A 15,567-nucleotide genomic window follows, 5' to 3' on the forward strand; every position below is an offset into this window, starting at 1 on the left:
AACAAGATGGAGAAAACACATGATTTCAACTCAAATTGTAAACAGAAACAATAAACAATTTAATTTAGAGCATTCAGAGAAAATCATCATACAAGTTCGTGTCAAAAAACAGAATTTTCTAGCGCACAACATTAGGGCAACTTGCTTATTTTTATACAAGTAATAATATATGCAACACCACGCTAAGGATTAAAGATAAACCAAGCTGACAACTTTCTTACTGGCAGAATGCAGCATACCTACCATGCATGCTTTGATTAGTGGACTGCATAACCAATAGAAATTTATGGTCTAAGTATGGTCTAATTATTTAATTACCTATTTAATCCGATTAACAACTTATAGATTATTACTACTAAAACCCCATTTGTGAGTTGGTCTCCCTTTTGATGGACTATTTTGGTATGAAACAATAAGAGGAAATTTTGAAACTATTTTACAACTAAATATGATAGCAAACAAGTTATCATAAACTATAACACTAATTGAACCATTGTAATTACATTTGAGCAAAAAAATAGTCACAAAATCTCGTCCTATTTATTTGAGACAGAATTCACCGTCTTAACCAAGAATTGGCGAACCCATTTAGCAACAACCCTAGTGAAAGGGCCCACTTAAATTTGAAAATCAGGTGGTTTATGAACGTTGGGACTGCTGTTGGCTGTTGGTGGGTTTCCACTTTGACACTACTCAACATATTGAAAAGATTGATGCCTTTATGCACAAAAATGATTGGAATTATTAGTGTGTGTGGAGGCCCATTTTGTCACGGACTTTTTCTACCAAAATTTTATTTTGGAGATATTATTACATGTAATAACATCTACTGTAATTTGTTTTGTTTTACTCCGTAATAGTTAGACAAAACTTTCCCCAACGAATGCCGTTTGTTTTTGAATTATTATGCCTTCGTGCGTTTGTGAGGAATGAACATGTTTGCATGACCATGTTCGACGTTTCTACTTTCCACTATGAGTACTCAGATGTTCGACCACGATTAACATTCTCACTACCTAAACTTTTTTTTTTATTATTAATCTATATAACATTATTAAAAAGGCTAGTCTAAAAAGCCACGTAGACAATGCAACATGGGATGAAAAAAAGACACGTATGCAATAAAAATATGACTTGGCAAACTAATATGACATGGATTATCAATTTATTATTATATTGTATTAATTTAATTCACTTATTTCCTTTACAAATCAATCCATATTCCATTAGCTTTAAACTTAATTAACTAAAAAAAATTACAATAAAAAAATATGCATTAATTATAAGTTAATAATTTCAAGATATTTCATATGGAGTAGTATTATATGTATTTGAAATAAAAAAAAAATGAACACATGAAATTAAGAATGAAGAAGAACAAACGAAGTTGAAAACAAAAAAAAATTGTACCTATACAATATAGTTAAAAAGCTACTTAAAACATTTAATTTTAATCCACATGTCGATTTTTTACTGGTAAATATTAATTCGTCTATATTGATTACTTGATTATTTATTTATATAATATTATAAAAGTCTATATTATGTATTAAAAAGTTATCTTTAAAACTGTCACATGCTTATAAGTAAAAAAAATTAAAAACAATATTAATTGCAAACACAAAAAATAAATTAATACAAACTCTTTATTTTCCTCTCATAAATTTGGTTATTAATCTACTTATTTATTTAACCTTTAATTTTTTTTATTTAATAGGATGGTTTTTTGGTTTTCTCTCACTATCATTATAATTTGTAGTTATCATAATTTTTTTTATCTCCCTTTTAATTCACAAAATCATTCCTCTTCCCTCGAATAAATTGAATAAATTGTTGAATTTAATCAATAATTAATAACAAAAAGTTTCCTATATAACTATTATAACAATCTCAATTTTCATTTTTATTCAAAAAGTTGGAAGGTAAAGTATACATACATAGATAATTAAATGGATTCTTTCGCTTTTTATCCTTATTATGTTTTAAATTTATTAATATTAAGAATGTTATTTAGTTATTGTTTTTGTGTTTGTATTGAAATTTCAGGAAGATGACATACTCAATTATCAATAACATTGCATGAAATCTATACTATCTAATTAAAAGGGCAGCTTAGAACATTCAATTTCATTTCACATGACATTTTCACAACCCATTAATTCTTATTCATTTTTATTGATTATTTAATTATATTGACAATATAACATGCATGGTATATTATTTGAATTTATAAAACTATAATCTATAATTAAAAAGTAAGTCAAACTATCTACCATCATCTGAATGTCATATTTTAAATTTCATAAGATAATTTCTAAACCACTCTTATGCAAAGTAGATTTTGTAAAAAAAATAAATAAGAATATGAATAAAGCAAATCTTTTACATTTTATTTCTCCTTTCCTCCATATTTATGTCTATATTAAATTTCATAATAATGAGACAAATCTATAACTCAATAATCTAAATATAAAATATATAAATCTAATTAAAAAAACTAGCAAAACTAACTATCATCATTTATATGTCATATTTTAATTACATAATAAGACAAAATCTTAAATAATTCTCCTGTAAAGTGGATCTTGTAAAAATATAAATTATAACAATAATAATAATCAAGCAAAACTTATATATTTCATTTCTCTTTATTCCTTATTAATGTTTATATTAAATTTCATAATAATGTAAAATGATGCTCAAAAGTCGTGAACCTTGATTGATATTTATGCGTATATTAATTTTGATAATAATGAAAAAAGGATGCTCAAAAGTCATAAAATGCATCCTCAATTCTTTATATATTTTTGATGGAAGACAAAGTTTATAAGCCAAAATTTTTCTTATCTCTATCGTCAGTAGAGCTAAATGTATCATTAAACTTTCCTATTATTCTATTAACATCAAGCCAAGTGTATTAAGGTTTTAAAATTATTAACTAATTTATTTACTTTTTATGTAAGTTCCATTGGGTTATGAAATGTTCATCGTTTGTGTTTTTTTTGTTCTCATTTAGGGGATATCAAGATTTGTGGTGTTGAGCTATTTAAAGGTAATACTTATTCTCTACGACTTCATTCTCATTCCCTTTTTCTTTCATTATTTAAGAGGAAACTTAAGTAAACAAATTTCACTATTTTGTCGGTTAATTCAGACTAATTATTGAGTTACTTTTTTTATTATATGGTCGATTCGTTAAAAAAAGAAGACTATATGAAGAAGTAAAATACTAGGATAGCTTAAATAACTATATATTGGAGATTAACTACAAGATTGACGACATCAACGTGAATGACTAATATTTTTTTTTCTTTTTTTTTTCAAATGTATATTTTTATTTTGGTATTTGTTTGTTTTTTTTTTCCATAATTTTACCTTCGAAAAAATAGCAATATTCACCTACTTTGGCTTATTTAATTTATCGATTTTGATCTTTATGTTAACATGAAAATGCCCGTAATCTTAGTACGCAATCAATGATGAATTATTCATAAGGTGAGTTTACTATACGTTTTGATATTTTATAAAATTTCAATTAATAAAAACACAAGAAACATCACACTCAAAACAAAACATCCCGTGAATTTCACGGGCCACAAAACTAGTTTAATGTAATTAGGCTTCTCATTCTTGTGTTTTCAGTCACCAAAAAAAGATGCGCAACCGAAAAGATTTAGATAGGTTAATGAATTTAGGAAAATATGGGTCATCCAATCAATAACAAGTTATAACTTTGGTGACTATATGAAAGTGAGGAGTAAGGATCTCCTCCAGTCCATTACCTCCTTAACGGTCCACATTTGATTATGGATCAATCAGACGTTCATAGTTTCGCAAGAAAAGAAGAGGATTAATGAGTAAGTTGGAAATATATGATACTTCGTATAATATTACTTGTGAGAGGAAATAGACCAAAAAATTAGTACGACTCTGCCCGGTGCGACATGCCATGGGCAACACGCTCCAACATAACTCATGGCCTCTTGAGTCGGGACCAGGGCACCACGCTCCAACATAGCTCACGGCCTATTGAGTCGGGACCAGAATACGAGTAAAAAATAGTTTCGGATAACTTTTTTATAAATTAGTTTTTTTATTTGGTAGAGGAGCACTTCCACGGTCACGGAGGTGAGGAGTTGCTACGGAGGCAGGAGTCGTACGAGCGTTTCCTCAAGACGAGGATGCCCTAGTTTCCGTTATTCCGTAACATTTTTATCTTATGTAACGCTTAGAGTACTTATATTGAAACAAATATAAATATTATGTTATTTTAGTAATTTTTTTTAAAACAATTCATATATATGATATTAGATTTATATTTAATCAACTACTCCCTCCGTCCCTGTCAATTGTTATCCTTTGATTTTGGCACAAAGAACAAGAAAAGAGGAGGGATCCAATTACTAAATGACAAGTGGACCAAATTGAGTGTGAATTGTCAAATTGCTTATATAAGCTTATTCTTAAAATAGAAAGAACAATAATTAACTAAGACACCAAAAAATATAATAGGACAACAAATAACCGGAACATAGGGTCAGAGTACCGATTATGTAATCAAGATGCGGATCCTACATGTAAGCGGTGCTTTCGTTATGTTGAGAGCGACTCACATGCTTTGTTTAGCTGTGCTTTTGCCCAGAATTTGTGGGATTGTGCGGGTTTGGGAGAGGAGGAGTGGGAGCAGCAGACTGGCAGTGTGGCGGATTAGGTGGATGGACTGATGGTGAGGTTTAAAGGGGATGATTTGGGGAAGAGGTTAGTGGTGCTTTGGGCTTGTTGGAATGGAAGAAATGAGGACTATTACGGAGAGGAGCGATTGTCTGGGTGTAGTGTGTCTGACAAAGCACGAGGTATTGTGAATAAGGCGGTGTGCTATTGGGAGGCGTGGAAGAAAGTTCAAGAAAGTCGTGACAGGTGGTCGTGTAGTTAGGGAGGAGATGGTGAAGTGAAAGCGCGACTAGGGGTGTTTGGAAGATTAACGTGGATCTTTCTTTGTCTTGGGTGATATGGGGGAGCGGATTCGGCTGGTTATTCGGGATGCGATGGTAAGGTTGAAAGAATGGGAGTCTTTGCAAGTGCTTGAGGCATGGAGTCAGGAAATTGCAGAAGCTAAGGCGGCGGAATTTGGGCTACTTACAGCGAGGCAAATGGGACTTGAGAATGTCGTGTTGGAATCGGATTCCTTGCTCTTGATCACGATGTTAAAGTCCAAATCCTTTCCTTTGAATTACTTTGGTAGAGTTGGAAAAGTCGTTTATGATCTTGCTAGTCATTTTAATTGCTTTCAGTTTAGTTTTACTCGACGAGAGGGGAATGCCGTGGCTCATGGTTTGGCTCACCTATTACCGTTAACTTACTCGACTCGGTTTTGGGTTGGGTCAGTACCTGAGGCTATTGCTCCCCTTGTACTTGTAGACAACTTTGGTTTACATTCCTAATATCAATGTTATGGTGTTTGCTTCAAAAAAAAAAAATCACTCCTTCTAAAAGCTTGCCTTGATGAACTCTCACTAATAGAAAGCCATTGTATTTGCTCTAGATGGCATGGGCCGCCCAACTCTCACTAATAGAAAGCCATTGTAGCACGCGTGCGGCCTGTGGCCCAGCCCGCTATGTTTAGTAAATGGTTATGCTGGGATAACTACTTGTAAAATATTGTGCTCCAAGTACTTTTAACAACGAGGCCTATTAGCTCAGTTGGTTAGAGCGTCGTGCTAATAACGCGAAGGTCGCAGGTTCGAGACCTGCATAGGCCATTTTTAAATTTTTTTGGTGAAAAAGTTGGTCTTGTCAAGAGTGCGGCTACCTGGGTATTTGCTCAGAATATGTTGGGAGTTATTGAATTTTGATCAGTGGCCTTTTGAGGCACTGTTTATACTCCTACGTAATTATCTAATGGGTTTTTCCCTTTTGGATGCGGTTACAATTTGTAAGTTTAGATCCAATTTTTAGGACAAATTGATGAACTTGGAAGTTTTCAGTTGGACACAAATTACTCGCCATCGCTAGCTTTGCAGTATTGATGAGACATTGAGACTGTTTGCGGTAAGCTGATTAAGATGACCAGCTAAATTTGCAACGAAATCTTTGAAATCTTCCAAAGTACTCCGTACTAGCATTCTAACCTGAACTCGGTCAATTTAGTGTCAGCGGGGAAAGTAGACTGCATCAAACAGAAACTGACCTTCAAGTTCAATAAAACCGTAAGTTGTGACATGACCCGACAAAAGTGACTCACAGTAGAGGTGATCCTCAAAACTCTTCATAAATCGACCACATTTTGGCGTCCACCTTTCATTTTATACAATGCTTGAAATGTGACCCGAAATAACTAAAACTTTCGTAAAAACAGATGAAACACAGCTCAAAAACAACAGTCGATGATTAATTCAATGTCAATAGAATTTCTGTACATAAAGCCAACTTTTTTGGCCAGCATTAGCATTTGACAACCAAACTCAACGGCTAACTCAAGTGCAGAACAATTGCTCTGTGCGCCCACTACTATCCACATGCTACCAATAATAACTGATACGCGGGAAGATAATCTGTATGTTCTTTTTCGTCTCAGAGACATGGAAGAATTTGCTCAATTCAATTATACCATCCAAGTAGGCGAAGCTTCATGCCCAAAACAAGCTTCCATTTCTCTCAATTCCACTGATATCATTTGGAACACCCATCATTTAGTAGATCTTGTTAAACCCGGAAGGAGGAGGGGATTCGTTCATTCTACTTGGCAAGAAAGCTTCCCTTTCAAGAGAAACTTGAAGGCTTGACATGACTTTGCTGTAAGAAATCCACAGTATAGGGGAAGCACAAAAGGCATAGGCAAACACGACAAGTGCCCTTACAACCCCGTCTTTGTACCAAGGGTAAGCCATCACTAGAAGCACCCCGAATATCCCAAGACCTGGGGTTATCACAGGTAATGTGGGTAACATGAAGGTGTTAATGGTTATGGAAGAAAGGGCAAAAGAGCCTAATAAGTAAAGGGCCCACCCCACCAAAGGGTGAATAGTGTGAGGGACAATACAAAAGGGAATGACGTAGGCTGCTATAACTGACGCCAATGCTATGAATTTCAGACCCACGTGGTATGCAGTCACGCTCTTGCTGTCAAAACGCCGGTAGCAAAGCTTGGAAACGTTTGGTCGAGCCAACCGAGTTATGGCAATTATTCCTAGGTAAAGAACTATCTCGATCAACACCATAGGAATCTCAGCTTGATACCTACAAATTAAAATAGGTTATCAGAGAATGTAATTTGTTCTTTCGAGTTAATTGCATTGTTTTCATGGTCACAAATTGATGTACTCGCTTAGACCTAGCAAACATGACACTCTATTGGATTTCGGGTACTGCTGGTGGGCGCGTGTCAAATTGGGTTCTAGTCATTTTGAGAACATTGCTTGCCTAGTGCATTTCGCTATATCAGTATATTCTTTACATGTGCATGTCAATTTGGGTCAGATCATTCAGATGGAGTCAATTTCGTCAAGTCCTTCCTAGCTACTCCTTGCTCTTTTAACGTCCATGGGTATCACCCTAACCTAACTAGCTAATCAAGATGAGTGTTTGACACATACCCAAGAGTTTTGCGGCGTTGTTCGTGCCATGAGAATCCAAGAGGGAGAGCAGGATATGACCACCAATACCATGGCTTCATCCATACTGCTCCAGGAAAGGTGATCACGCTGTTTGGTCCACAAGGCACATTCCAGCGTAGTTTGAGGTCTGTAACATTATAAAGTTAACAAGTATTAGAAAAAGACAATCCAAATGAAACAACGATGACATTAACTGTGATATGATCGATTATACTTACAGAAGTAAGAAGCATCCATTTGATAACCCAAAGGAAGCCTATAGTTCCCATCAAGCTTGGTGCCATTAGCCGGAGGATGAAACATAGGCATATCAAGCAAGTCTGCAAAATAGCCACCGATAAAACCCTGGTCTGCTCCGTCTGGATTAGGCGTTCCTATCTCCAGTTCATGAAGCATGTCCTTGAAAACCTTCTTAGACGGCTATAATCCACAACAGAAAATCTTAGAATGAATGTAAGCAGTGAAGATATAAAAACCAAAAAAAAAACAGGTCCGAGATTTTGAATCTCTAGCCCAAGAACATTAGACCAGCTTATGCGGTTAATTACCTGTAGGACAAAGAGACCGGTGTGGAAGATGCAGGGATTGATAAAGGCTGCACAAAACTGGCCACACTGAAACAACTCATCGGTCTTCTGGAGGAATAGATTGTCAGCATCAAGCATGACCACTCTATCGTACTCCACAAGGTTCCAAGCATAGAGTTTGTTAAGAGTTAACTTGAATCTGTCATGATCGTTGCTAGCAATATAAGGGTTGAACACATTCTCTACTCTCACTACCTTAAGTCCATCTTCTACTTCCCTGAAAACAATCACTTTTGATCAGCCAAATTGGATGACTTGTTTCATTTTTATTTATTTATTTTTGCATCATATAGACCGGATCTATTATGCAATGACCGTGCTACAGATGCAATTAATCAATTCCGCAATCAAACAATACTTGTTACTACCTCCATCCAATTTACTCCGTATTTGATATTAACTTCCATTACTAGACATTTTCAGATACATAGATTTAAAAGTCATAATTGTCATGTTGCATTTTATAAAATAAAATAAAATAAAAGTTAATAATTAACATTCTGCAACAAACTATAAAAATTGTGCAAAGTATTTTTATGAATATTAAATTCTTGGATCATAAAAGTCAAATGGAAACAACACAAATAGGAACAATTGTACATATGCTTTACAAGTTTACATCATCTATAATATGTACAATTGTATTCCTCTGTTCCAATCATTAGTTTACCTTTGATTAAAATACTTCTCACAAAGAATATAAACGATATATAAATGATTATGAAGTAAGGAGTAAGTATATATAGTATTCCATATATAGTTTATATACTACTCTACAAGTATAGTTGAATAATACTCCATATATGGTAGATAAAAATTGAACAAATAAAATATTTATGTTAACTAATATGGTTAAAATAAATGACATCATGAGTGTACGCAAGCTAATGCAGAAATTATGCCAAAGTTCAAATCATTTGTACACTTATAGGTAGACCTGGCCAACTGAAAAGGACAGCCCAACCCGATCCAGCCTCGAGAGTTGTCAATCCCAAGGCCCTCCTGGCCCAACCCTGACCTTGCACCAGATCGGGCCTTCCCAACCCAACGCATCTACGCCCATTAAAAATAATAAAAACATGGCAGCATGAGTCTGTTCATGGCTAGACATGAGTTAGGCCGACCCAGTAAGACCCTTACGGCCTTACCACAGGCCGGTTGACGATCTAGGTTGCTTGACCTGGGCCGTTGCCAAGTCTAGTTATATAGAAATTAGACAATCAATGTGATATTTAAGTGATGTTTAATCACACATTTTAGTCTCGAAAGATTGCTGGCAAAAAAAAGTCTTCAGAAACAAGGACTACTGAAAATGAAAGGCCATGACACCCAATGTTATCCGTACAGCTCTAGGTCGGCAATATTGTAGTAGTAGTAGACTAGTAGTTCAACTAACCAGTAACATTATCTATGTCTGACCAAACAGCTAGTCTGTCTTAATAATAAAACGGGTTAAATATTATTCCATATGTGCATATAAGACAAATCTTTTGTTTTTCACACTATATTCTGCAAAGCTTAAGAGAAATATACCGGTCTTAAATGAGAAGTTGCCATGACCAAATTAATGTGTATAGCTCAAGGAATAGATGCACAAGTAAGTATTTGCCTATTTGGTGCCCATAAGGCCATAACTCATTTCGCCTTCTAATATAATATTCCTACATATTTTTGTTCCTTGCATATATAAGTAGATAAAATGATGATCAGACGCCCAAAAGGCCATATATAAAAGAGAAATTTATAAAAATAATCAGATTTAGCTAATAAAATTTCCTACATTAGCCTTTAGTTTTTTGAGTACGAATGAAACCCTGAGTTCCCATTCTTTTACAAAGATATGTAGTCGTTCAACCCCACGATGTGATGAGTCGAGCTGTCGAGATCGAGGTGTCAACGACTCCGTCAAGATATACTCTTTGGTAATAACAAAAACATCACGTATAACCAATAAACCCAAAAACTGAATAGAGCAAGTCTAATAAAAAAGATGATGCAATGAATTTATGAACACCTTTTTACAACTAAAGTAAAAAAGCATGAATAAAAGAATTGGTTATCAATCAAGTAAAAAAATGTGTACACTTATTATGAAAATACGTTTGGATCACGATAAACAAATCACAAAGAAAACATAAGGCATAAAAGATTGATCTTTCAATAACTCAGTGAGAGGCCGGTTTTCTTAAACTTTTGTAAATTGAAAAATACCATATGGATGCTACTTAGTAGACAAGTAGTGCAAATTGTTGGGCTTGAGTGCTTGACTAGTTGAGCAACATTTTTAAGTTTCAACGAACCTTTGAATTTGTCGTACTTGAACTACCCGTTTGATTAAAGTAACCGTTGAGATTTTTGGTACTTCGTAGACTAATATAATAATGTTGTTTGACAATTAGCGCGTTTTTCCCGTAATCATCACATGCTTCTCCGTATGTTAGATCATTTTGATAACTGTTAGCTTTTTCTGTTCATGGATTTGTACAAATACTTCTTGATTGCAATTCAACTACATTAATACAATTACGTCAATTCCTACAAAAATCCTGTTTAAGTGGCGGGGTAAGGATTTGAGGTTAGGGAGGCGAGAAATTCCACTAAAGGCGAACAAGTAATGACATAAGATAAACTCGGAAAAATCGAAAATCTGAACTAAAACTTGCTAACATTTTTATTTTCCTGCACAAGCGTCCTCGCTAGCCCCACTAAATCCGCCACTCGGGCTATGACGAAGTAAGAATTATCGAACTTAGGCGTTGCTCATCCTTTTTATCTATTCTTTCATCAAATTATAGAGAGCACATTTTAAACGAGGCATAATTAAAATGTATCTTAAATTAGATCGATTGATGGCTTCACGGTGGAAGTCTAATAAACTAATCCACATTTAAAATACCATAAGACATCGCCAAAGATTGATTTTTTCTTATGTGATAATATGAATGAAAAGTTTAAAACTGGCCAAAAAAACGTCACCTAATAGTTGTCAAATTAATCATAGTATATACTTTATTAATTACAAAACAACAAAGATGAAAACAAATTTGTCATCAAAACTAATATAGAATAGTGCTTACTAAGCATGATAAGGATATATTAGAAAAAAACATATCCTGAGCTTATTAAATTGGAGTTGTAACTTGTAGCTATCACCAAACCACGCATGTTGATGTTACTATTGCCGTCGACATACATACCCTTACTTTATACTATGAACAAGTCTACTAATTTTTCTATCGAAAACTCAACTGGACAAAAACTAAAAGTCAAAAGTCTATTAATTCATTTAAACTTCGAAAAAATAACCAAAATATGAAAGGTTGAAAGGCAGCTAAAAATTAAAGGAAGATTGACTCAAAACTTTTAAGTTGGTGCATAACCCGATAACCCGATAATATCGAGTAAGGGTCATCTACATGACTACATCTAAAGATCCTTTTAAAATTCTGATTGTTAAGAACATTTAAAGATTGCAATCAGAGTGCTAACAAGAGTTAGAAAAGAAGTAAACGGAGAGGATCCTAATGTCATCATCCAATGTAATTAGGCACAAAATGTCACATCCCAGGGTGTGGATTAGTTTAGAAAAGCCGTGGCATTAGGATTCTCGTATACTAAAACGACTTGGACGACCGTAGCTGTCAATTCTATAATTAACAGACACATTAACACAAGTAGTAGACTCGTAGTGCACAGCAAACGAAGATATTTTGCTCCTCTGTTGTCTAATTGGGCCCTACACCCACCCAAGTAATCCATTAAGATTACGCCATGTGTCAATCTCAAATGTTAGAAGTAGTCTCTGGAGAAAGTCAATAAGTCACGTAATGAAACATTCAGATGATTGGAGGCCCACAAAGAACACCCTGTGCTCACCCACACCAGATCCCCATCAACTAATTAATTATTCAAATAAATTTAACATCAAATTCATGTCACTTTTGTAATATGATATGAACAAGTCACCATTCAACACATTAACTTAAGTTGCGGTACCAAAACACTTGCCATAGAATATCCTTTCTTTAGTACTATCCTTCCTTTTTTGTTGTTTACATTCATTTTTGGCTTTATTATCTTAAGAAGTTAATCTTTTACGTCTCTTTTAAAATAGGTATATTCGTCTTGAGATTAAAACGGGATCAATGACAAAGTCGGGATTTAAAGTCAGTCAAAGACGAAAAATTTCAACGGAAACAAAGAGAATAGTATAAAGTATCCTTGAAAAATTCGAAAATTTTAACTAAAAAATTCAAACATCAACAGAGCGAGTGTCCTTCTTAGCCCCTCGCCCCTCGCTCCACCACTGAACGGAACGGAAGTAACATCTAGTAATATGATAATTGAACATAATAAATTTTTATGAGTTTTGGTTTTATGATAGAAGTTTCATGAAACCGAAACGGTCGAGTCATCTTCCACTAAAATTGCAATTGAGATTCATTAAAATCCCATTTTGCAGAACACTAAAACCATACCTCATTTGCACCCGTGATTAAACAAATGAGTCATCCATCTACCTATCTATTTATAATGTTACCGTATGTCGAATAGTACCGTCTTAAATAAAAATCTGTGATAATGTTTAATAAAGACCATTTATATCATTTTTTTAATTAATCAAATAAAAAACTGTTTATATACAGACTCCGTATATAAGAGATTGTAAGACCGTCTTAGTCAATAATTATCAAATAAAGGGTCACTAGGCTGGCTACAAATGAAGCTATAAAGAAAACATAAAACAACACATGACACTTAATAATGACAGAGCTTAAGACCAATAATAAACGACTAATTTAATTAACAACTGTAATAAATAAATAATTAAAAGAAAGAAATGAAATAAAATAGAAGAAGAACATACATGGTGCGGACCCAACGAAGAGGAACGTCAAGGGAAGCAATAACAACACGATCAGCTTGAACATCAAGTTTGAGCAGAGATCTCATCATAACACGTGTAGCTACATAAAACTCATAATCCCTTGGTGTTCCCATATACATCATCGTCGCATACGCGTTTTTATACTTTAGTTCCGCTTCCCCCGCCGCTATCAAACCCACTAAAACCACCAGTAGCGCCACTAACGACGTCGTCCGCCGCCGTATGATACACATACTTACTTCTTGTTAAGGAAATGGGGTGTTTAATTAATTAATTAATTAATCAATGAATAAAGGTTTAAAAATTAATAATATGGTGTGAATGTGTGGGTTTAGTTTGTAGAATTAAAATGGTGTTTATTTATAAAAGGGAGGGAGGGAGGGGGAAATGGGGGTTTTGAAGAAAGAAGGGCGGAAAAGAGGGGGAAATGAACAAGGTTTGGAGTGAGTCTGACTTTTTTTTATGGATAGTGATAGGGCGCCACCGGGTGACGCCCAAATTGGGTGCCACCCTCTCACAACAATTGTTTATTGAAGAGGTCCCCACTCACCCCACGTGTGAGAGGCAAGACCTTTAAGTGGGTGTCACCCGTACGCTTTCATTTTCATTTTCCTTTTTTTATTTGGTATGTCCCGAGTTATTATAAATAAAGCTACGGCTAATTTTAAAGTATGCGTGTAATGTGTCATATGTAAACGTTTACTTGTGGGATATGAACTACTACTCCATAGTCCATACCATAGTAATCACCTTGTTTGTCTTAAACTTAAAATTTATATTAATAAACAATTAAACACCAAGTCTCCAAAGTTCCTTATTCGTCTCAAGCTTAAAATAGATCAAGTTTATACCACACGTATATAAAAATGTATAGGGAAAAGCAATGGATTTATCTAATACACCCAAATGGTATAAGGCATTAGCAATACAGGTTTGTCAATAGGTTTGTAAGATTATGTGTCAATTATTTTAGAGGTTTGTCAACAAACCCTCTATTGTTGGACATGAGTGTTGAGGTTCATGGATGAAATGGGTTACAATATAATATACAGGTTTGTAGAGAGGGAATGTGATAGGAGAAATAGTATAGTGGGCCATGTGATGAACCTTGAAGAGGTTTAATTATTGTTGAGATGAGGTTTGTAGGTAAATGAATTTGTATACTAACTTATGTGGCATGAAAACAAACCTATTGGAGTTTCATCTATTGCTAATGCCCTAATACTTGACCCACCTTAAATTTAAGAAGGATAATGTCATCATAAATGAATACTCATGGGCACGGTCAGACGTACTCACAACCACCGAACTCCAAATGTACTATAATTATTGTCAAAACGACCGTATCTGCGCGTAGATGACGATCAAGGGGTTGACACGACGACTGTTTGAGCTATCACTTGTCAGCGAACTTACGAAATGTCATAAAATCGCTCCGTATGTTAAACATGCGGCCCAATCATTACCGAATGTTTGGCGGGAGGTGCAGAAATGAGGTATCTACACACACCATTGCCTATCTTAAATGTAAACGCATTTTAGCCTTATGGTCGAGATTACATATCATAAAATAAAATGTTCAAGTCTCATTCGAGGCAAATGTTAAGCTAGTCCGCCTCAAAACAACCAAATCTAATTGGAGGACTTCCTCCTCTTACCAAGTCTTTTTGCCCACCGGACGAAGGGTCCTTCTTTGTTCACCGATGATTCCTCTCTTCGGGTGCTACGTTCTTCGCTCCTTGTCTCTCCCGAGGTGTCCATTGCCGCATCCTCAATCACCACATTAGCATAGCCGCCATCATGATCCATAGACCCCGATGCCATACCTGACGCTCCTCCTCCGCTTCCACTCCTTTGGTAAGCACTGCTTCCGCCTCCTTGGTAAGCATCGTAAGCACTGCTTCCGCCTCCTTGGTAAGCACCGCTTCCACCTCCTTGATAAGCGTCGCCAAAGAAACTTCCGGTGGCATAGTGAGGTATCGCCTAAGGACCAAGAAAGTGTCCCTCATTCAAAGGAATCTTATTGTTCCAATCCGATGGTTGGATCCCATAAGCCATGAAGACACCCAAGGTGTTCCCATTCCCGGACCAATAGCTAGGACGATGTGTGAGTCGCACACCTTGGTTATAGGCCATCTCATGCATGTCCCTTAGCACTAGGTTGGTGTTCACCCGATTGATAAGGTCCAACATATGATAGTTGTGGTCATAGGTCGGTTGAGGTTGGGTATATACCATGGCATGCAATGGCATGTGTATAGAATGCCTAGGAGAGCCCGAAGTGGTGATTTCATGGGCATGTAAGAAGATGACGGGGTATATGTATAATGTCTAGGGCGTTCGTCGGGCGGTGAAGGCATGGACATATATGAGGGTGATGGATCATGCATCGAGTGATAAAGAAGCTCATGCGGTAGTGTCGGTGTATGAGCCCGTTCTACTTCCTCATCACTAAGGGCATAGAAAATAAGCTCAACCG

General features: G+C 35.3%; 1 protein-coding gene and 1 non-coding gene across 2 annotated transcripts; one reads left to right on the forward strand and one right to left on the reverse strand.

Annotated features, from left to right (window-relative positions):
- Positions 1-5,685: 5,685 nt before the first annotated feature.
- TRNAI-AAU (transfer RNA isoleucine (anticodon AAU)) lies at positions 5,686-5,759 on the forward strand. The gene has a single exon. It is a non-coding gene; the product is annotated as a tRNA-Ile (tRNA).
- Positions 5,760-6,370: 611 nt separating this feature from the next.
- Positions 6,371-13,464, reverse strand: LOC141587231 (putative glucuronosyltransferase PGSIP8). Its single transcript, XM_074408682.1, has 5 exons — positions 13,068-13,464; positions 8,162-8,417; positions 7,832-8,033; positions 7,593-7,740; positions 6,371-7,236 (listed from the first exon to the last, which is right to left on the reverse strand). Exons 1-5 carry the CDS (start codon positions 13,319-13,321, stop codon positions 6,690-6,692), a joined length of 1,407 nt encoding a protein of 468 aa, XP_074264783.1. The 5' UTR covers positions 13,322-13,464; the 3' UTR covers positions 6,371-6,689.
- Positions 13,465-15,567: the final 2,103 nt, after the last annotated feature.

This window comes from Silene latifolia, chromosome 6, assembly GCF_048544455.1.
Source record: "Silene latifolia isolate original U9 population chromosome 6, ASM4854445v1, whole genome shotgun sequence".
NCBI classification, from domain to species: Eukaryota; Viridiplantae; Streptophyta; class Magnoliopsida; order Caryophyllales; family Caryophyllaceae; genus Silene; species Silene latifolia.